General features: G+C 37.2%; 1 protein-coding gene across 4 annotated transcripts in view; it reads right to left on the bottom strand.

The window, feature by feature from the left end:
- Window positions 1-1607: 1607 nt before the first annotated feature.
- LIN9 (lin-9 DREAM MuvB core complex component) overlaps window positions 1608-24187 on the bottom strand; it is a 37671-nt gene continuing 15091 nt past the window's right edge. For 3 of the 4 annotated variants that reach the window (XM_030499841.1, XM_030499838.1, XM_030499840.1), the window contains 11 exons: window positions 22465-22598; window positions 19363-19488; window positions 14566-14723; window positions 13265-13398; window positions 12171-12290; window positions 11895-11996; window positions 7280-7360; window positions 5066-5191; window positions 4534-4716; window positions 4327-4424; window positions 1608-3019 (listed from right to left, as the gene is read on the bottom strand). In XM_030499841.1, the coding sequence (XP_030355701.1) occupies window positions 2914-3019; window positions 4327-4424; window positions 4534-4716; window positions 5066-5191; window positions 7280-7360; window positions 11895-11996; window positions 12171-12290; window positions 13265-13398; window positions 14566-14723; window positions 19363-19488; window positions 22465-22598 (1368 nt within the window). In that variant the 3' untranslated portion in view covers window positions 1608-2913. The remainder of the gene's footprint in view (window positions 3020-4326; window positions 4425-4533; window positions 4717-5065; window positions 5192-7279; window positions 7361-11894; window positions 11997-12170; window positions 12291-13264; window positions 13399-14565; window positions 14724-19362; window positions 19489-22464; window positions 22599-24187) is intronic. The other variant, XM_030499839.1, reaches the window with a different exon arrangement.

Genomic DNA, 24187 nt, shown 5'->3' with positions numbered 1-24187 from the left:
TTGTCTTGCTGAGACGAAAGCCTCAATTCTGCCACTTAAGCCAAGGGTAATGTTAAATGACAGAAAGTAGGAGTATTTTGTCAACACTGTAAAGATGCTTTAGCTCTGAATTAGAATACTGGGGACTAGAGACACAGAAGCTGTTTCTGTGATCAGTAGTGGGCTGGACGTCTGCACTGAGAGCAGTAATCAGCAGTAATAGAAGCCTCTCCAGTAATTCAGGCAATTTATTTAGGAAGGCTGTATTACTGTATATGTATTTGAGGATAAGGCCAATTCTCCTTGCCCACAGAACGATACTTAAGAGCAAATTGTAAGACTCCAGTTACAGAAAAGCACTTGAATGCCATGAGGTTTGGAAGCACAGAACAAGTGACCTGGTGGCAGGAATACCCTGTATTGAGAATCCTGCCCCACAGAATAAGGTTACCAATGCACAAAATCCCTCAGTGTCACCCCATAACATACCTGGGCTTGTGCGATCTGGGACACTGAGCTGTGTTTGAACTGCAAGCTTCAAAGGGTAAGTGCTATTGCAGGATTGCTGATTAATGTTCTCTCTCCAAAAAACAGAGCTGCCCTTAAAACATGAAGTAAAACCCAACCAAACAAATTAAGTTCATCTGCCACAAAGCGGGCTTGGGTGCCTAAGGAGCTGTTTTGTAGGGGTCGAGAAGCATGCACAGGAGGAAACAAAATGAGATGACAATTTCCTGGAGGCAAAAGGTAAATTCAACATACTGACTGTAAGATACCAAACTAACCCGTTCTGCTTCTGCAGGCTTGAGTTACAGTAGTTGCAATGAGTTTTTGGGATCCCTACAATGCTTAGGCCACATTCAGCAGAAACAGTCATATTTGTTAGTGTATTTGATCAAAACTCAACATTAGCTCTGACCAACATGCCAGTAACTAAGGAGAAATGCAGCCAACATGAGTTGGCCAAACAACATGTGAAATGGGTATGCTTGTCACAAATTACCTACCTTCCTATTGTTGGAACTAGATGATCTTAAGGTCCTTTCCAACCCTAACTATTTTATGATTCTATGATACTGCCTTGCAATGATTACAAACACCCCACAGCAACACAAAACACGTTGGAATTGATGGATTAATTTAAAAATCCACATGTAAAACCCGCCATACCTACAGCATCAGAGTTATAGTTGGAGTGTGGTGGTTATTACAATGTATTCTGTATCCCGTAAGAAATAAGCTTGTCATGAAAAGCAGGTTCCCAGCAGCATCACTCCCCAGACTGGCAGGGTACTAAACCCATGTGCCTGAAGTTAGGCTCTAGCACCCTTCTGTGTTCACATGAAAAGGGTGGAGATGACCTGCCTGCCTTCTTAACAAACAGAGGGTAACACCACAGAATAATGGGTAATGTAATTACAAAAGCAATTGCAGGGACCACTGTTGTGTTACAAGAGGTAAATTTCCACTCAGCAAAATCAGTGTTTAGCATTATTCTGCTATATCCCTTGCAAAGTTCCTAAATACCTTTAAGAAACAGCTACTCACCTTGTCCTCACAACATTTCATTCTCAGCAATTAAATTTAACTTCTCTTAAAAAAACGACCCAAGACCATCTGCAAAAAAGTTTGCATTTTTGTGAAATATATCAACTCTCATAGGTCAATTTATTCAGAGTTACAAATGTCATTGAGAATAAAAGATTTATGCATTTCTCTTAATTAACAGAACAAGTTTTAGCTAAATAGAAACTCTGCACTAAAGTTTTGCAGTGGCACAATACCAACACAGAATACAGAAGCATCTTTAAACTATACAAAATTTTAAAATCGAAAATAATCCTGTTTACATATTCTTTATACATTAACATATAAAAGACCTCATTTAATGAGGCATCTAAAAGAATCAGAAAAACATCTCTACAGCTATCTCTGAAAATCCGTATCTGGAAACAATTCATTACACAGAAGCTTTACAAGACTATTTAAACAAACCAATACACACTTTTTACAAGATTAACATTCCAAAAGGTACTCTGTAGGCAGGTTGTCACTTTTTCTTTTTGCAGGTTACCTCACTGGTTATCTTTCGTTATAAAAGTCTTTATATATGGTGGGTATTGGTGGATAACCAGTCATCTCATTTAAAAGTTGTGCAAAACAAACAAAAATTTGGAAAAACAGGATGTTTAACCAGTTATTTATAGAAAATACCAGCTAAAGCACTTATTTTGCCCCGTGTGGAGGGAAAAAAGCCATCACCAATCTCTTTCTGGAGAGTTACCGGTTACATTTTTTACATTCCTTCATCAGACTCCTTCTATAAGTTACGATAAATTAAAAGTTCCAACAAGTCTCTGACTGATCGATAGACCTGCCCAGCATCCTCAAGTTTACAGCTTCTCTTTGCTGTCTGTTCCGTATCCTGCTGCTGCTTCTTTAGCTGGGGAACACTCAGCCTGCGTTATCCCCACGTTACCCAAAGGCTGAAATGGCACCTCTCATACCTACACAGAAGTGTAGCTTTATGTAACAAAGACCTGCCGTGTGGCTACTAATGTGAGCCATTTCCTCTTCGTCACTTCTAACATACCAGGAGAGTCAACAGCAAGAGGTGTGCAGAATTCATCTGAACTTTTAAAAACTAAGTTCAAATTATACGAAAGTATGTCCTCAAGTTTATTATAATAAATGCAATTACTAAGAGATTACCAGTTAGCAAAACTACTGTATGTGAATAACAAACGGAGAAATCTAATGTAATGCTGGCCAGTAATGCTGGTTTTCTTAAGAAGCAGATAGAATATATTTTAAAGGGTCCTTTCTGAGAGGTTTTCATTTCCCTTATCTTCTGGCAGTTAGGATATTTGGTGAAGCCTATATAAAGGAAGAGGATTTTCCAGAACTACTTGCTGTACACTTGAAGGAAAATGTTCAGTCTCTGTTGGTGTTATTAGCTGCAAAAGCATGTAGATTTCCCATCTGGCTTAGACCACTCTGAATATGTGCAACATGGATCTCAACGTTATTCTGAAAACAACTACAGGAAGAAAAGAAGAAGAAGAAGGAAAAAAAAGTGTTAAACCCCATATTTAAGAGTTGTATCTGAATATTTCCACAGTCAAAGTCAAGGTACGAACACAATCAACACAAAAATTCAGGTGAATTAGAGTAGTACACACTAATGCCACTTGATAGATATATGTGAAAATAGCATTTGTACAAACAGCTGCATGAAATCAGCAGAGTTACTGATGTGGGTACTTAAAAGATGACTTTAAAAGATGGCCAGAGTTGTTTAAATAAAAATATTATTAAGCGATGATAAAATGCCCAAACTAAGTACAGTGAAATGGAAACATCACCTTCTTTGCAGTGTAGCTCAACCTTTAGCTGAATCCCTTCCAATGTGCAATTTGCAATGTTGATTATAGAAGCTTTGTTTTTACTAGTGAAAAATGCTAGAAAACAGCATTTCTCAGGAATTATTCTTAAACCAAAGGGCCATCCTACTATCTTTGCAAAACAAACCCCAAGCAAAACCAAAACCATTAATTCATGTGTGCAACCTCCCATTCTTACGTAGCAATATGAGCATGGAGAGCATAAGGAAATACTTAGCATTTAGATATAATTTTCCAAATTGTGTAATTTAGTAGCATTATAATTATATATATATAAAATCCTGGTCACTTCTGCTGGAGGCTGCAGTGTACTCCAGATGAGTATCACCACATTCTTGCTGTCACCACATTCTTGCTATTTTTACAGTGCTTCCTCAGGCACCTGCTTGTGACAACTGTTGAAAAATGGCCCATCTAAGAGTAGATGGGCCTTTGATCTGGCACAATATGGCTATTCTGCTGTTTCTTGGTTTAAAATATTGCTAATGGAAGCTGGTCAGAAGCTGTAATTATCTCATATGCCCGCTTTTGGTATTTATGAACAAGAGGTTGGGTAACTATGCAAAAGGAATACTGAAATTGTACTGTTCTGTGGTTTAAAGAACTTACTAGTGGGATTTCAGAGTCTGAAAGTGTTCTAAAATAACTTATTAGTTGTCATAAATGACTGAAGAGCAAGAAGGTCTAGTTGTTGCTGCATCAATTCTGCACTTTTTTTTTTTCTACTCAGGTTACTTCACTGATAGGTTCAAACAGAAAACTGCTAAACAGAAAACTGCTAATTTCACACTCCCTTTAAGAAACCCTCTATTAAATGGGACAATTCCTCCAAGTTACCAGATTAAAGCTCTTAATTATAATCAATGTTCACCTCTAAAATACAGTAAGAATGGCTTGCTGGCATAAAATGTGTAATTAAGTATTAAATATTAAAAAGTAATACCTGATATTTGAGTAGTCTATTGAATTCTTAATGTCATTTAATGAATCTGTTAGTGATTTAAATTCAAAGGAATTCAGATCACCTCCTTCTGCTAGACACTGTAGGAAAAGAAAACAAAAAGCGTTCTCACGGGTCGGCACAAAGAAACTGTCAGAGCTTTAATACTATGTAATTTATGGGAGAAACCATTTTTTGCAAACATTTTACCTTGATTTGCAGTAATATTGCTGTAAGTCTAGAGATAAGATCAGTTAAGTTTTCACTCTCAACACAAAGCTGTCCTGTTGTCGAGGAATTTGCTTGCCTGACGATCTCCTGGGCCTCCTCTTCACACCTACGCCTCAGATCTGTTGGCTGGTCAGCAGGCTGGAGGCCTTGGTCAGGAGCAAGCTGCACAGATATAACAAAGAGAAATTAAGAGTAAAGATCTCCTTTGCATTTGATGTATGTGTGAAGTGACAAATGATTTAAGAGAGGGTTCACAGGTGTACAGTACACAGTAATTTTTTCTTCATTTATGTGTAAGTATGCATTTCAAAACTGGCCACTGGCGTCAGCAAAAGTGCATTCTGGTAAAACAAAGGCAGAGACAGAAAGAAAGAGGGAATCTAATACAGCTCCTGCTAGTTTAATTTCAAAGTGACCCCCACCTACACCCTATTCCCAGGGAATTCTGATTTTTTTGGTACTTAGGTTAAGCAAACCCAACAAGTACATACAGATTCCAGCAAACTCTTACCTCATAACAATACTGTTGAACTTTATGCAAAACTTTATTTAAGTCTTTGTTCAGTTGTTCTAGATCTAGAACAATAGTTGCGTATCTCCTCTGAAACTCAATGCCTATTGGCATAGAATAGGATTTCTGTGGAAAAGAGAAAGCGTATTAAAGTTAATGCAACACTGTATATTTCTATCTTTTGATATAGGAGTATATGTCTATTTGTTTATCCAAATGGCTATCAGAAAGATGTTTACTGTATTATGTACATGGAAACTTGTTTATAGCCTGCAGCCAAGACTAGTACAGTGATGTCAAGATGCTTTACTATTAATAAGCTCTCCTTTCATAAAAATGAAGTGGAAAATGTACAGTTGTAAGTATTAATAGTTCCTCTGAAGGCATCCCCTGCCTCGTTTATATTTACTATTATTGCCAGATAATAATGGACTACACAGTTCTGATTTTGGTCAGTTCCATTTATTTCTATATTGGATCAGTCCTTAAAAATGTCTCCACAAAAGGATTGCTTTAAACCAAACAGGGCGGTTACTCTAACAGTTATCAAATCACAACTGTATGAATTATTATCAAAGTCTGACAACTAAACTATACCTGAATGAACTCAAAGGATACTATTTTATTCATGTTCAGGTATGTTCTTGATGTTCAAGTGGGTTGGTGTCAGAAAAAGATTCTTGTTCAAAGAAAATACATTTTAAAGGAGAAACAACATATACTCAGTGGCACAAACGTAGAAGGGATTTCCAAGGGACAAAGAGGATTAGAAGACAGGCTAAGAATACGGCCCAATAGGAAGGTATCACATCCTCTATTTTTATCAGGACAGCCTTGAATAGCAACGGAGGTTGCTTTATGATTGCTGGTTTACAAAGGGAAACAGCGCAAGGGAAGAATTTCAAAAGTATCTCGAAGTCCTTATCTAGGCTACAACTGAGCTCAAATAGATCAGATTTGACATTTATTTCTAGATCCCCTTTTTCCCCTGATGCTTTTTTGCTCTTTCAATTTTTTGGAATATCAAAGAAAAGAACAATACAGTTAATTTGTGACTTAGTAGCTGAGTGACACAGTATCTGGATTCTTGTCAGAGGAAGGCTACTGCCATTCCTTTGGATTTCCCTATCTATGCAAAAGGACTAATATCTCAGTAAAAACAAAAAGGTTTTTAGTTTCTGTTATGGTAATTTTGCAGTTATCAGAGTTACAGGTTGCAATGGTATGTTTTAATCTTGCTTCTTTTTTGCATCCATTATTAATATGCAAAATTAAAAGACAAAACATTTTATGGACAGGAAAAAATAAGGTAGCACCTGAAATGATAACAAGGTTTTGAAGAGCAGCGTCACAGCACAAAAGAGGAAAATTACAGAGACCTAGGGATGGGGCAGTAGGAAGCAGAATAAAAGGCGGCACACGTGCACATGATCACTGAAGGGACAAAGAAGGAAATCTTGCCACAATAAATCAAATCCTTCAACATTCAAACATTTTACATGGAAAAAAAAAAAAAAAATCAGCTTTTTGGTTTCAAGAAATAAAAAGGCCTCCTCTTCCTCTCCACAAACCTTCAGCCTTCAGTCTGTACGTTTTAGAGACAGCTGTCTGAATGGATGCTAGCAGAAGGTTGAGACTGATAGCTTTCCACTTTCAAGTTGATTGATAGCCATGGGTGGTAGGAGAGGCATTCTTATCATTTTGATTTACTGACTGATGATTAGATAAAGCCTAGCAAGAAAAATTATTCTGCTGCTGCTAATTATGCTGTAGCTGCTCTGGTATTGTCATTTTAAATGCCTGTGAAGGGCACTCAGAGCTTTACATAGAGAAATCTCTAAACTGAGATACTGTTTTAGCCAGAAAGCTAAATAAATATCTACCATCCACAAAATAAAATGATGAATGTCTTGCCATATAAACTTGTACCCAAGATTCTCAAAGTGCATAGTATTTCCATACTTTACGTGACAACCGACATGTTGACATTATTGATGTTAACATTCATCAGTTTCCAAAGCGTAATGCTTTCAAAGGAGAATCATATTTGAAACAACTGACCTCTGACTTGTCTTTAAAAAACATAATTAAAGATTTTTACATTATAGAAAGCAGTAAAATATAGATCTTATCTTGACTAGTTTTAATTGTATCTATTTGCATCAGCTGTTAAAGCATATCTTGCTTTAAGAACTGAAAAGAGAACATTCTCACCAGCTTTTCTGCTTCTGTATTCATCTCTCTCAATTGTTTGATGTGTTCCTTCTTGATCATAAGGATTTTCGATAACCTGGTCTAAAACAAAGGAACTATTTTTAGAATTAATAGGTCCTTAAGCAGTTTAGAAATGCCAGAGAAATTCAAGATAATAAAATGTGTGTTTCTTTCATCATTTTATAATACATTTCGCAGTTGCTCATCAAGTTAAGATGCAGAAATAAAAATTAATTAAAATTATATGATGGATTTTCCAGAGATTTTAAAAGCATTTTCAAGTGCCCTAGATTGGAGAATGCTAAAATCTGTCAGCTGAAATTCCCTATAGGAAGAGTAGTATAATTTATGGCCAGCTAGAGGCTGAAGAATCAAGACTCTTCTTTTGCAGCCTGAAGGAAAGCGAAGGGTATTCTCATCAAGTACTACAATTAATATCACATACCTTTTTTCACACAGTTCTCAGCCTGTTCTCAGCTGTGCCCTCCACTGAGCAGCAGCCCTTTGTGTACACTCCTGCAGTTAAACCTGGTATAGAGATTGGATCTATTTTATACAGAACAACTCTGGGCTTTCCATTTTCCTCTTTCATAATGGGAATACCCTGTTTCTCCTGCCCTTGGGACCTCGCAGGCTGAAGTGGAAATCACAGGAAGTGCTCTCAACGCACACATCACTCCTAAAACTATTCATACTCTCTAGGGCCCCAAGAGAAATCCCAGCTCCAGTACAAACAGCAACAGTTTTATTACTGATGTAACAGAGCCAAGGTTTCAGGTTTTATAAATTTCAAAGGGGATAACTGCATCCTAGCAGTGGAACATGTGACTGGGAGAACTAGGAATTCCTAGTTCAACATACATCTGCTTGTATATAATCCCCTTTATTGATTTTCAGGTTCAGTCCTAACACAGCCAGGATTCTTGCCCTCACAAATCCTAATGGAAAATTATCCCAGGACCTCTTTCAGCTAATTATGAATATTCTTGGAATTTCCATGGTAAACACATTCTTGTTCACTTCACAGTAATTTGTTCTGCCAAAGCTGTTTTTCAGCTAAATATAGGCTCTCCCTCCTTGTATTTATCCTTGTTTATTCAGAGACAGTAAAAGCATCTCTTCTGCACTGTTCCTTCGCCAGATTAATCACAACCCAAGCCTTTCCAGTCTCCTCTCCAATAAAAGGCTCTTGATCTCCTAAATTTCTGCATCTTTCTGTACCTTTTTTCCATTCACTGCCATCTTTCCAGTATTCCAAATTACAGACCTGTAAACTAAACCTGTAAAAGTGCATCAATACTTTTTTCTACCACAAATACTTTGCCAGATGCATCTTAGGAACGGATGGCAAGCCATGGTCAGACACACAGAGGTGATACCAGATAGGCTGTCTATCACTGTTCCAGTTCTAGCTGCTCATTTCTGTCCTTATGCCGTCCCCAACGCCCGCGCTGAGCCAGCACTTGCATTTTTGCAGCTACATGAAGAACCCAAATAAGTTACTCATCAAGCTCTACTGTTGTCACCATCCAGCAACTCCCTAACGCATCTAAGTCCTTCTCCTTCGTAAAGCTGGTGAGCCCCCAACTTAATGCAGAATATATTATTTGTCCCCAAAACTTGCAAAGTATTTGGTGCTTAACTTCTATTTTGATGTCCAGACATATTCCAGGATGCAGGGCCCTAGTTCTCCAGTTCATGAGCTTGGATTTTACATTATATTCATCCTATTCTCAGATATACTCCAGTGATCAAGATAACCTAATTCTTTCCACAAGAAACTCTGACCTTTCACTGTATCTATGATGTCTACCAACTTTTTCATTGGTACATTTTATTAAATAGATTTCCATTTTCATGTGCCAGTATCATCAGTGAGTGCTTTAACTCAGTTCTGTCTTCCTTGAGAAATTCTTGGCTAACAGCTCTATTTTCAGCACAAGTCATCCTGTTTACTGTTATAATTTGTAGTTCTCATTAAATTGGAAATGAGTTTTCAGTATGATGCTTTTCCACATTAAAAGAGATGAAGGAACAACCCAACCAGTATATTCAGGTTCATACTTTAGATTACGTTTCATAGTCAAGAGTGTATTTATAAGAACACAAGCATTTCAAAGTAAAGTGTGCAGTAAGACACCAATTCCCTTTTCTGCATTAGCACGCTCCCTCTACTGGACACGCAGCAACCCTGCAGACAAGCTGTTCTGTCCTAGGTGGGTTCCTTCCCAAAGAGGAGGGGTGGGAAGCTGCACCTGAGCGCTTGGAAAAGCATCCTCCAAATTTTAGTTCTGACTAGAATGTGAGAATGTAATCCATCGATTTTGACCTGCATTATAGCCTATGAAATATTTAAGGCTACATTACACATTGCACGTAAGCATGAAAGACTTTCAGGTTTTTAATTTATTATTCATTGCTGGGTTTATTCTCAATATCGTAATATTAATTTTTGAGCCATTCTTCTCCTAATACACGACTGTCCATAGTAAAAACCAGACAGAATAGCAGTCTCTGATGCCACAAAGTACACCTATAGAAATTAATATGAAGATCTAGAAAAAACAAGACTCACTGGTGTAGAACTATGATTAAAATAGTTGTTACAAGTCCCAATGTTTGCTTACAATTGCAAGTTATAAGTAACAAGAACAGCCCTAACATTTATTTGTCAGTGTCTCCACATGAGTTTGGCTATACTTCCTTTTGTTCCAGATTAATTTCAGAACCCATAAAAGAGAACTAAGGGGCTGGGTTGAAACCTCATTCAAGATGTGCTGCATTTTTTCCCTGTTTTGTCCAAAATAAAGTTTTCCCATTAAATTGTTTATTCATGGCATCATAAACAATTGCCTGGCAAGAGTGCTCAGAAAGTGTTCTTTGAATCAAACATTTCCTCATCATTTACTTCCTGAATAAGCATTAAATCAGAAGGAGAGCTTTGAGCTTTTTACTTTACCAGCGTATATAAAAGGCTAGACAATCTTTAACAATCACCTTTAATGTAAAAATACATCTGGACTGGTGGATGCAGTGCAGTCAATAATCAGTATTCAACAGTCTCATGTATTTCACAACACCAAAGTTCAGTACCATCCTTAAACTTCCAATAAAAAAGTGGAAGCTTAAAATGCTTAAGATGCTTGAAAATAATGCGTGGTCCTTCAATAAATGTTTTTGGTTTTTTTAAGCCTTGTGATTCTTCATCAGAAACCTGGATAAAGTAGTAAGTTGTTCACATAAATGAATGCCAAAAATCTGTGGCTTGATTTTGTTCAAGATCTTTTGAAAATCTTCAAGCAATAATACATATTAATGGGGTATCTTTGTAAAATGCCACCATTTGTAATAGAAGCGAGAGGCCCATACTTCTAAAACTCAGATTTCCTTACAATGAGTAATAATATACCACCAAATGTGACTGAGAAATCACACATTTTCAGGTTTAAAATACAGAAACAATATCATAAACAGATCAACTCGATGCACCAAATAGTTGCAAAGCTCAATACACCTTACTTACCCAGTTTCATCAGTCATTCTCAGTGACTCAAGGAGGAGGATAGCTGCAGACACAATTCAGCAGCACAGACAGTACCTTTTGTGTTCGATTTTTAACATAATTAATTCTACAGCAACTACATCTATTTTAAACTTTCTTTGTTAAGCTAGATGCCAAACCACCTTTCCCAAAATTAGCTTAATACATTAAGTTTCCTCTAAGAAACTGAATAGAGCATTCCATCAAATAAAATTCATTATGTTATTATGGCCAAAATAACCAGTGTGTCACGTGAACTACAAATACAACTTGATTCTTTTGACCAATTACATACACTTAAAATTTGAGAAGTGTCCAGCAGTATTATTTCTTAGTTATTAATATTCTGAACTCAGATCATTCCCATCTCCTTTAGCAGGTTTAAAACAGCTTTCATCGGTAAAGAATCATGGATCTGAAGCTAAGGCAACATCAGCATTATGGAAGAACGTAATTGCTCAAGAGTAACTTACTTCCACGAGTTTTAATACTTCGTGAATCTCAGCTTCCTAACACTTGTCTGTGCTCTTCTGAACCCGTGTACAAAAATCACTGAGGAATTATTTCATAATGATGAAGACAAGAATATAGTTTTCTTATCTATAACATGTACGTTTGCTTTCAGGGAACGGAGTGCTTCTTTTCATCTCCAAAAGCGTAGGACATTACATAATATAAAATACAGTATTATACAATATATGATAATGCAGATGGCCAGATGTTCTTTGCAGAATGCAAGTATACATTAAATAAATAAATAAAGTCTTAACACAGTCCTAAGTCTGCAAGGCAGAAATAATCTCTTTTTCAGACCGAGTGGTAGAGCTGGGAAAAATAAGACACTTTTGGAGACATAAGCCCCTCCTGTGGTCTAAAGAGCAGCATATTTTGAAGCTTATGAACAAGTGAGAAAATTAAGAAGGGGTGAGGGGGAATAAAACCAAATATTATTAACATCTTTTCAAAAGGTAATTTGGATATCACTGTATCTCTCATAAATCAACAGACGCTCAGAAGAGTTGGCAGAACAAACACAAAAGGACAATACACAACAGAATTGGAGTTAACACTTACCACTTGAATGAGGAATTCTACTGGAAAGCCTCCTAATGTTTCACTATCTGTGCCTGAAATCTTGTTTTTCCATGAAGATTGTCCTAATAAAGGATCACTGTCCTATACAAAACAAAGAACATTTAATTAATAGCTTGTTTTTAGAGGGATTTGCTAAATTTTTTATCTTGCTGAATAACCTCAGAAAATTCATCTCAACACCTGTTGAAGGTAACAGCTTCAACATGTATCAGGAAATACTTCAATGATTAATATTACATGGAAAAAGTAACTTACTGTAATTGGAGACTGGAGTGAAGGTGTATACTGCAATCGGGGAGGGGTCATAAAGAACCTTGAAGGCCGTTGTTTCTGTCCAAAGGCAGCAATTGGCATGGTTTCATGAGGCTCGTTACTCTGTAAGACAGGAAAAGGAAGGATGTACTTCAGCTGTCATGAATTTTACACATCTTTTGGAATATGTGATTTGTTTCTGGAATCTGGACTAGCCAGGCCCCAACACAATAATGTTAAAAGATTAACATTTTGCTTTGGGCTAGCAGGAGCTTTAAAATATTCCATTGCTGGAGTTTTCAAAATGCTATGGCAACATACCAAATAATTCTAATCCAAAAATTATATTGGCAAGTTGCAGACAAATCATGGCTAAACAGGAGATGAGCAGAGGCTCCAAACTCAGATCATGACAGAGACTAGACTAATTATGGGCCTTTAGCAGATTCAAGACTACCCAAGATACAAAAGAATATGAGGTCCTCTGAAAATCCTGCAGTCTAGGTCAGGCTGTTTGGCAGGAACAATTCCTGGAGCTCATAAATGGGTACAAACACCTATGAGCTAGGAAGTAATCCCAAACTGTCTGACCAAAGCAACATCCCCACAGGTGGGTGTTGCTCATTACCATAAGAAGTTTCAAAATAAAGTTTAATCAACTCATAATACTTGCTTGCAACAACCACAGGCCTTTCCAGACAGTGGCAAGTCACAAAGGGACAGGTTTTCTTGAACATCTTCTGCAAATCCTGGCAGGATCCTGTAGCAGAATTTTCTTTGGGATCTTACACTACTTGTTATATTTCTTCATATTAAACTCAGGCTATTATAATAACCTACAATAGTAGGTCTAGTAAATTATTCCAGCTTGAGCCATTATGTTTTTATGATAGAGGGTTATCCTGTTCTATAAACCCATGAACAGCAGAAGCTCATTACCCTGGAATTTCCCATGCATCTGTTAGGTTTGTTTCTACTTTATGAAAATACCACCTGGATATAATACTTTCAATTTTCTTCTTTTTGATTAAAACATACCATTGTAGATCTTTATAGTTTATTTCATATTATTTTAAGAACGTGCCATTAATACTTACAAGAACTTCATAATCTGGGATTGTGTGTGTTCCAAGACCTGCCCTGTCAAAAGTCACTCTGTAGGTAGCATTAAGGGTGTCTACAGCATCTATTTGTCCAGTGAATAATCCATCATGTACACCTCGCAAACGTGCTTTAAATAAGACAAAAGAACAACAAACCGAACATTATAATGTTCTGATACCATTGAGAAAAAGACTTTATACATCTTTTGCAAGTAACCCTTCAAAGATATATTTAAAACCCACACATTAAATGAGAAAAAACATAAACCCAGAAGAAAAGAATTGTATGCAATAGAAATACTACGCAAATGTTTGTCAAATTTATTTTTCCAAGTCAAGCACTGCCTAAATCTAATCCTTAGCACTACACTTATGGCTACATAAACCACTATTTAATACCAAATACCTTCTGACAGACAGATTTTGCAGATTCAATTTCTAGATGACTTTGCATACCATTTCTCTTTGAGCACTTTCACTGACGACTGCCTGTTTAGCAAAAGACAATGAGGAACACAGCTCAAGGATACAGCTCTAGGAGAGCGAGGAGAGGCAGTGTTGTGCATGCCTGCTCTTCAGCAAGAATTAAGGGCAGTGCTGCTGAAGAGTGCAAAAAGCAATGAACAGTAATAACTTCAGTGGGAGATAACCATGCTTAAGTGAAAAGCATCAGGATCACTGGCAGGGGGGTTGGAACTAGATGATGTTAAGGTCCTTTCCAACCCAAACCATTCTATGATTCTATGATCACAAACAGATAGGATGGTGGAATTCAAGTTTTTATAAAATTAGATAAAACTTGCGGAATGTTTTTAACAATATTCCTTCTTCAGTTAAGTGTAATTCCTCCTCAGTTACTTTTTCAGTAAGGCAATGTCATGTTCAATATTCGAGCCCAATTACACTGCAATATCAAGTGTATATTTGTTTCAAAACAGGTGTCTTTATATTTATGGAAAAATAAAGCTCAAGTAGCATATTACATTAGATTTTAACCTTTCAGGCACCCGTCAGTTCTTTGCATTTAAGCATAGCTCTCTCCATGATTGGATAGATATACTTGACAAAAATAAATCTACAATTTGAACCACAGCAATAATAAACCATACTAACTTCGTACCTCAAAACCATATCACTGCTTTAAAAATACTGGCTAATCCTCACAAGCACCTTCTCAATGAGTTAACAATAAAACCATACAAATTGTGGTGTATTAACTATGTGCAGTAAGTATATTACAGTTTACTAAAACCTTTGCAAAACATTTGGGTGTTTTTGTGTTTTGAAGAAACTACCTGTAACTTTTGTTCCTATTACGAGTGGTAATGGGATTTCTTCTGGAAGATCTTTGAACTGTGAAATGTCTGCAACTTTCCGCTGCTGCAAAAGTCTTATTTTCTGTCGTTTCTGTTTTAACGCTGATCTCTCTTCCTCAAAGAATGCAGAGGAACACCTATAATACAATTCAGTAAAACTATACTTAAATTCAGCACTGAAAACATACATATGTGAAGACACATCAAATAAATAGGCATCATTTACAAATCAGTGAGGGAAAATGAAAATGCTTGGGCTGAAGTGTTCAAGAGAAAGGAATTCATTGAATGGATTTAGGCAGTCTTATTGCCCCGAATTATCCCTCCTAAAATATTCCTTATTTAAAAATAATACTCCAAAATGCTGCTGTTGCATTACTATATCAGAAGAATACAACTTTTTAGGACTTTTTCTGCTTATAGGGATCCACCTGGTGTCACAACAAGGCTAAAGCAGGTCTCACGTTCAGTCTACTCTGAGTACCTGTTCAATGCATATGAGGAAGACTTACTGTGAGGTCGCTGGCTGCCATCACTTCCTGATACATAGTAGATCCCTTTAACATGTGCTCATTAGCTCAATTAAACTGAGTACTAAAGGGCACCAGACTCAGAACATAAAAGGGCACTTCTCTCTCTCATTTCCTTGCATCTGTACAGAGTACAACTCAGCCACAAAATCTCTATTAGGCAGATGAATTGTTCTGAGATTGATCACAGTAAACATACAAACTTGTTTGAACTTGGGCTATTGTATAAAATCAAATATCTCTAGCTGTCCCCTCCCTCATTTTGGGGGTGTGTGTGTATTAAATGTAATCTGAAAGATGGAAGACTTCCTCCCAAGGCCGTTACTTAGTTTTATTCATTTTCACTTTTAACCTACTGAAAGGGCATGAGGCATGAAGGAGATACTGAAAGCATAAAGACATTAAGGACTCAATCCTATCTCTCATTCCTTATTAAAAAAAAAGTTTTATGCTTCTTGTGTCAATGAAAGAAGTCATTTAGAAAAGGAGTGCAGATGTTATTGTAGGCCTGCTTAATCACAGCAGCAGTTCTTTATCAAATAATTTACTACGCTTGTTAATTGCTTTACTGCAGTCAAATCCAATTTAAACGTTTTCCATGGAACTCACACAGTTATATATTGATTACTGATCAATAAAAAGTCCTATTTTATGGGGTTACATTAGAAGACATTGACAACTCCTTCACTGGTTCCCCCTTCAACACTGCAAATTGTTTTCTGTTTTAAATCCCTTTAAGATCTTCTTCAGTTACTTATCTCTCACTCAGCACCGAACAGTCAGCTCCTACTCCTGTCATTACATGCCAAAATAAACATTCTCAGGTTTTCGTCTGTATACACCTCTCAGAGTTCTACAAAGCCACTTCACTATTCTCCAAAATTTCTCTTCCTTGCAATGTGTATGGGAAGTCATAAGCACTAAACTGCCACGATGCTGAGACGACTTTCTTTCAAACTGACCAGCACTTTCACACTCATTGATGTATATGCATACATCATTTGCTTTTTATCTTATACATGGCTTCTAAGTTATATGAACAATTAACACAATGAGATCTTAGTCCTAAGCAAGACATTAAAAATACAAAAAAAAAGAATGAACAGGAACAAACTGAAGCTGTGATGAACTTCTGTCAGGTAAGTGCACTAATGCATTCCTCTGAAAGTTCCTTTACTAGGCTTTCCAATCTCTAACACTGCAAAAGTCATCAATAGTCTTTGTATAGTCTAGGAAGTGTGGAGTAGCAACTGTAGGTGCATGTCCCACTCACCAGTTTACCACTGAAGAGCACAACCTGCAGTTGTGCATTGCCTAATGATCCTCAGTTAAAAATCCAAAATATCTGGAAAGGGATATGGCAGAGAGCGAGTGATGGTGGTTGGGAGACTTATGCAAAGCTTATATGGATATTCTCATTTAAAGATGCCATTTGCTTCATATTTACTGCTGAAAGGAGCAAGAATGAAATAATGCTTGCCATGGCCTGGGAATACAAAGTAGCAAAATGCAGGTCAGAGCTTTCCAATTCCACTGATTGGAACAGAGTGACTTAATTACAGCAAGACAAAAAAAATAAAAGGGGGTGGAGGGTATCCTAGCAATATAGACTTTAATATTAGTCCTTCTAATCACGTCCAGGTTCTTGCATCAGGAACATCTGTTATCGCCTCATGTTCTTTGACCCGTGCTCTTAGAAATACAAATTCAAATGCTGATATACTTATCACTGACCTTGGAAGCTCCCTACAACAGCAACTACTGTTTTACGGCTAGCTCAGATGTTCTTAAAGTCTCTGTTCCCAATGCCGTAGGTCATGGCTGTAGAAAGTACTTGCAACGTATTTTTTGGCTTCTGTTAAAGGAAATCTCCAACCCCACATCCCCCAAATGTATTTAATAAAGGTTATCCCATCTTCATGCCATTCCTATGAAAAAAAGATCAAAGCTATGGTACAGATCACATAGTAACCTCATTCTTTTCAGTTTCTACCTCAGTAATGAGAACTTGAACAGAGGAATCATCACCATCATATAGTGGCAGGACAAGCATATCTGAGCTTAATGCATATCCATTGCTATTTCACAACCCCAATGAAGTTTATACAGAGTACACAAGACTAACTATTACCTCTTCCTTTTCTTGAAGCATATCTTTCCCCACAGTCTACCGGAATCTTACAAGCTTTGCAGGCTCCCATGAAGAATACTGTTGTGCCAATCAACCCCACTGTTGATGGTGTGATAGGACATTTAGTGTAGCAGCAGACATAAGAAAATATTACAATATATTTAAAACAAATTAAAAAAGAAAGAGACGATGACCACGTGCACAGCTCTCACACAGACACTACTATCCTCTGCCATCAACACTGTGGATGCAAAATGTCTCGAGTATTAATTCCTTCATGGGAACATAGCAGTATTGACATGATATTTAGTTTACTGGCATATGACGAGGACAGACAGAAGAAATTTCTAACAGAACAGTAACGTAAAAAAACCAACTTTGCTCTAGAGGCAGATGAAAATTACCTTGAAAAAGGTTCCAAATTATTCAAATGATTTAGAAGAATTGAAAATCTGTTAGAACTGTTAAGGCCAAAGACCACTATGGACATATTGAAAAAGACTATCAATATTTAATGATTAAAGAAATGAAACACAAACAGGAGTGCTTATTTTATGTTGGTAAAACGCAAGAACTCAAAGTTTTGGTTAACAAACAAAACGAGACAATATCCAGTCAAATATTTGTACTTCAGAATTCAGATAAAACAAACTCCTGCCTATTTAGACCTGTGGTTTCTTAGGCACGAGTCAGTCTTTTTAAAAAGTAACTTGACAAAAAACCCCAAACCCAAGCTCCCTCCCAAAAAAGAAAGGAGGCAGTTTTATCTTTGGTCCAACAGATGCTGAGTGAGGCAAGCTGATCTTTCATACTGGTACCCACTTCTGGCAAAAGTCAAATGAATAAGTGATGATATAACCTCCAGATGCACCATTTCCCTCTCAGTGGGAAGCATGATGATAGAGGAACGAAAAGCTATCTCAGTTAAGCTCAAATGATATGAACACCTTTCCAAAAGGCCCTATTTTAAAACTGGCTCTGCTGCTTTCCCTTGACTGGCAATTTTTAGTTTTGTAAAGCTGTTTCTAAGTACAGGAGATGAAATAGCTTCCATCAGTCAAAATATAATCTGACTCAGTACAGTGATCCATGAAATGGATTCAGTGCTTTAGTGTTTGTATTTTCATAAACAAACCAGTCTTTTATTTCTGCAACACTACTTACACATTTGTCTCCTGATCTTACACAATGACAGGATGGTTGAGTTTGGGAGGGACCTCTGGAGGTCATCTGCTCCAACCTCCTCCAGCAGAGACACAACCAGGACATGTCCAGACAAGCATCTCTAAGGATAGAGATCCTACCACCTCTCTGGGCAACCTGTGCCAGCGCTCAGTCACCCTCACAGTAAAAAGAAGTGTTTCCTTATGTAAAGACTGAACTTCCTGCATTTCAGTTCTTGCCCATTGCTCCAGACAATGCTGAAAAAAGCCTGGCCTTGTCTTCTCTGTGCCTTCCCTTCAGATATTTATATATAGAGATGAGATCCTCCTTGAGATTTTTCTTCTTTAGGCTAAATTGCATAGGTTATGTAAAAAGGCAGAACTGAATCAGTAGGTTTAAGGATGAACAATTCTAAATTAGAGAAAAAAACCTATGCCCTTCATTAAATTCTGGCTTCATTCTATACAATGTACACTATTTCATGGGTGACGATTGCCTCTCTCCATTTTGGCAGCCAAGCCAGGAAAAGTTGATGATCTATAAAATGGTATTAAAAATAATAAGAGAGTTGAAAATGTGCACTTGTTTTCCCCATGAAGAACTAGTTATAACAGGAAAAAGAAAAGTCTTGAAAAATCGGCCTGTTTTTCATGTCAGGAAGCACTGCAGCCTAGAAGATACAATAATAATTTCAACATACCCTAGCTTGGACACTCAGTTACCTAGAGTGGTAAGAAAACATTTCAGGTACAGGCTCATGAGAACTACATGGACTGGACACGTGCATATAAGGAATAATAGGGTGTGTGGGGGAGCGTGTTGTGTGCTCAGAGAACTTAACTATTGTTTTACTTTACTGCCTGTATGCGAAAGTATTTTAGAAGGAACAATTCCAATAACATCAAAACTACATGTAGTTATTAGTTGAAAAGAAAGAAAGAAAGAAATTACCTCCGTGGTTTTCCCATTAACCGTCTGATTTTCCCCCACTCTACTCTTGTCAGTTTTCTGGTTTTCAGATTTGGAAAAGATTCTTTCAGGCATACACAGAAGTCATTATCGCCTTCAAATAGAGGTCTGTTGAAACATAATTGGTCCTCTGTTAACTACTCTTGGTAAACTTTTGTCATGAGATTCCAAAACCCATCCATTATAAGAAATACATTGAAAACAAAAAGTATAAATTAGTTGTATAAACAAGACACTCCAAAGGACAAATTTAACCTAAAATAAATTCAGCACAAAACAAAGACAAAGTTTCCAGGAGTATTATTCTATTTGAGCCTTACTATCAGTCATGTTTAAATATGTTCCTCTCTTGTTACTATGGGGAAACATGTATTCTTCCTGCTTTGTAATCTCTATAAAGGCACCAAATGAAACTTCAGCAAAGACAGTGCAGTACCATGAGGATACTGCAACGCAGTGAAGGAAACCATAAGTTATGGTGAGGTATAGAGAACAGAGGAAGAGACATACTGGGGTATGTGACACTCAGTGATACTGAGAAATAGAAAGACAGTACCTTTTTCATAAATTCATTCAATTATAACCCAGATTCTCGACAGAGGGTTCCAAAATACAGGAAACTGAGCCAACTTGTCATTCTCCAGAGCTATACAGGCGGGACTTTTATTGTATCATATCATGACTCCATGATGAAGCAGAGGATCAATATTATAGAAGTGACAGTTCAGATAACCTGCCTACACAACTTATGAATTTCTCTTTGATGCTATGACCTGTCTGTATCTCTATGTTTTATGACTGCCTTTTACTTTGTAGTACCACATCCTTCTTGGGCTGAAGAGACAAGGGAGCAGCAATGGCTATACCCGTCTAATAGCAGGTTAACCATTAAAGACTATGTGCAACTGAAATAGATCTCACCTGGTGAGAACAAAAGAATAACTGCATCCTAGATAAAGCCACTTTTCTCCATTCTCTACAGGGTGCTGGAGTTTAGAGGGGAATATCCTCAAGCACAGAACAAAGAGGATTTTGGAAGCAACACCGCTTTCAAGTGAGTGCATGAGGTGGCGGTAGAGAGGAAAGGTGAATGGAGAAATGGAGACTCAGGCAAGAACAGAAGAGAATATTTTCTCTATGCAGTAGAAGAATCTGCAGCTATGGCATGAAAGTGAAAAGGAAACCACAAAAATGATCAGTGAGGCTCAGGAAAGAGACAAGAAGGCGTATAAAGAGTTTTATCCAGATTTACTGTCGCTAACGTAAGATATCTGTCTAAATAACAACTGGTTTGGGAAAGAGAATCTGTATTTGATTGTTTTTACTATCACCTGTCCCTAAGCAGGCAAAATGTAAAGCCACAGCATCCACAAGATTGGAAGCTCTGGGAAATGGTGTAAATAAGCTACAGCTGCATCTGGTTCTGAGGGCCTACAGTCACTGTAGTAGCAAGTAGCTCTTTTGAAGTCTTTGTGTGTCAGAAATCAGAAGAATAGGATTGTCCTCTGCAGCAGCGCAGAGAGACTCCAGCTGAAACAGGTTCAATAATCTAATAACCACAGATGATACCCATAGAGATTAAAACATTTTAAAAACTTAATAGTAGACATGGCATTTAAATTGAGGATTTCAATTGTGGATGAGACAATTTGATTAAAATGTTTTGAGACTTGTACAGTGAGCCATATTTTATCAGTTGACAGTTAGCTCTATGCTTTAAACTTTAAGATTCTTGTTAAGTCCAGATCATATCACTCAAAACAACACACAAAGTTGTTTTTTTTCTACAGATATGTAGTTTCTTAGTAAGCTATGTTATGATATCTTAACATGATTATATTTCACTAGCATTACAGGCATACATTGGTAACTTTCAAAGAGGTTTTCAGAATTACCTGCTAAACTCAAATTCTAATCTACTGATAGACCTTAAGTTCCACAGACAATTATTTGAGAGTAAGTTCTTGGTCTGTTGTAAAAATCATAATTATAAATACCACATATTAAAATTACTACTAGTAATAAACAGGGTTTGGGTTCTTTGGTTTTGGTTTTTCGGGGGGAGGAGGGGGAGGTTGTTTCTTCCTCAAATAAGAGGGGGAACAAAGCACGTAAAGACTACTTCTTTCAAAGGACTTAAATCCTACAGCTGATGAACTTAAAACTAACTAAAATGGACATGTCATTTTTCTACTTGTGATGAACATATCCTAAAACATTTTCCTGTTGCTATGACTGCCTTCTCAGTTCAGGAAAACAGCCCCAGCAATCACGATTAAAATAGGAAGGAAACACAGTAATTATTTTGCTACGAATAAATTCTGGAAAAGAATGCTCGATAACTCTGAAACTATTCTTTAAAATCTTACATACTAGTGTCTCATCTATTAGTGTAGATTTTAAGATTCCATTCATCAATGATTTTTACATTTTAGGGTTTTTAGTTTTTCACGGACCTTTTAAACAATTCGCACCATTTTGCTGGTGATGTTAAGAGAACAAGTGCCAAAGACTCTGAGGGACAAACTGCAGAAACAGTCTAGGAGATAGATGAGGAGATCCAAGAAGTATGCCAATATGTAGACAAAACCTGAATAGTCACAAACCTAAACTCTGTTAGAGATCACAACAAAAGCAGGATGATGGGGAAAAAAAAAATCCAAAATCAATATTTACATCTTTTAGGGAAGCAGCACCTTATGAAGCAGCAGTCTCCTTCCTATCCCCCATGTGTAACACTGATCCAAGGGTTCAAAAAAGTCCAAATGTTCTGATACCTTCATGCTTAAGATGCTAAAAACATTATGAATAAAATCTTATATCTGGTAGAGGCAGAGGTGATAAAAAGAAGATTCTTTCCATGAAGGAAGGCTTTCCATAGAAGACCACCCGAGTAGGTTGGTCATTATGATAACAACAACAGAAACAAAATCCCCAAAAACCACAACAGTGACGATTTTCAATAACTAATAGTTTAAGAATAAATTTTGGAGTATCTAACCACTATATGGAAATCTACACCTCAAGGTCAGAAAATGACTTGTTTCAATACTATTAAAAGAGAATTAAATAAATCAAACATACTTATCTATATTTGAATAGAACCATTCGTATATGCACCACTTGTGAGCTTTGGGAAGTTTGAGCAGGTTACGAAGCCGTAAACCAATCTTCTGTGATGCTTTCTTGTCTGGTGTTGGCATTGTTGTATTAAACTTCTATATAGCAAAATAAAGGAAACAATTAAACACAGTCTAACATTGTTAAATATTCAAATAATGACACTAGATTCTCTTGACAGAAGTTTGCACATTAACAATTGTTACGTTTTCATCGCACATACTGTTTCATGACAATGTTTTGTTGCAGATCTATAATAATCCTTACTGTGTTATATCGGCAATGCAATCGAACTGAACAGATGCAAAATTTAGCAGGATCAATACAGCAAATTATCTCATACAAAGCTCTTCTAACACAAACATTTTCCAACACTGGAGCTACGTTCTTGGTAACAACAGTGTGGCACTAAAGTACATACAGCCTTCAAAAGCTTGAGGCACCATTGAACATGGTCTCTAGTGAGCATATGTGATGATGTGGCTCAGATACCAACACCACCAACTGCCTCATTTCCAGTAGTGCTTTTACTCTTGCTAGCTCTTCCTAACCTGAGCATGAAGCTAGCACAGGAACGTGGTGGAGCCAAAGCTTTGAGCAGTGTCTGATTTATAGAAAACTGCAAGAGAAACTAGCGTGGACATCAGCAAGTTTTAACTACATTTGAAAGCTATTTTATAAACTGCAGAAAAGACACTGTCTTGGGTTGCATGAATAATACATAGACCTGTGTTTAAACAAGACTATAGAAAACTAATTCCATACTTTTGTTCCAGGGATGGCTCACTGACAGAAAGAAAAACTTACCTGCAACAAAATTACAGCTTTTGAGAATATTAGTTTAACTGAGCCCCTGTGCCATAATTAGTTGTTAACATTCCCCAAACGCTCACAAGTATTTTGACCTTTAGGAGCACCAATAATAGGATAAAGCTTAAGGTAGGCCCTTGCTGGCTCCTGCTGTGCTTAACCACTACCTTCTAGACACGAGTCCCCTTTCTCCCACTGGAACTGCAGGAGACAAAGCGTAGCAGGACAGTGACATCTGTGAGCTATGGCAGCTGTTGCCCCTCACGCTTGTTTATCTAGCAATCCCTGGAGCTCATGAACCAGGCATTTAAGTACAAAGCAGTCAGGCAGACAGCATTATCCAGGCCTTTCTACCATTAAGAAATCTTGAATAGAGAGAAATGTCATAGCCCTCATCTCTGCTAAGCCTTCCCTGTTCGATGCTGCACGGTACAGTTCAGAACGCAAATAAGACCAGTATTCAAATGCTTTCTTTTCAGCGTGGAAAATTCAGGCTCGCAAGGCGAAGATACAGAGAACTGATTTGGAAGACAAAGGTACTTGAGAGCCAATTCTTTGAGACTAAGAGATGTTGCCCTGTCTAATACAGCAAATGAAGGCTGAGAAAAATTATGGCTGCTTTTTCATGCTGTATCAAGGACAGACAGTCATGTAGAAGAGCAGAAAACCAAGCTGTTTGAATTTGAAAACATTGCCATTAGAGGATCAAGAAGGTAAGAGATGGCCATGAATCCATTTAGGCTACAAATCTAGAGCAAGTTCCTAACCGTTGAAATACATTACATTCTACAGCAGCCTCCTAAACGATGTATTCAGTGCAAGAGACCTAGACAGTTTTTAACGAAGATGAGTAAGTTTATGCAGACTAGAGGATACA

This window comes from Strigops habroptila, chromosome 10, assembly GCF_004027225.2.
Source record: "Strigops habroptila isolate Jane chromosome 10, bStrHab1.2.pri, whole genome shotgun sequence".
In the NCBI taxonomy this organism is placed as follows: Eukaryota; Metazoa; Chordata; class Aves; order Psittaciformes; family Psittacidae; genus Strigops; species Strigops habroptila.
This window is presented reverse-complemented; position numbering and strand designations above follow the sequence as displayed.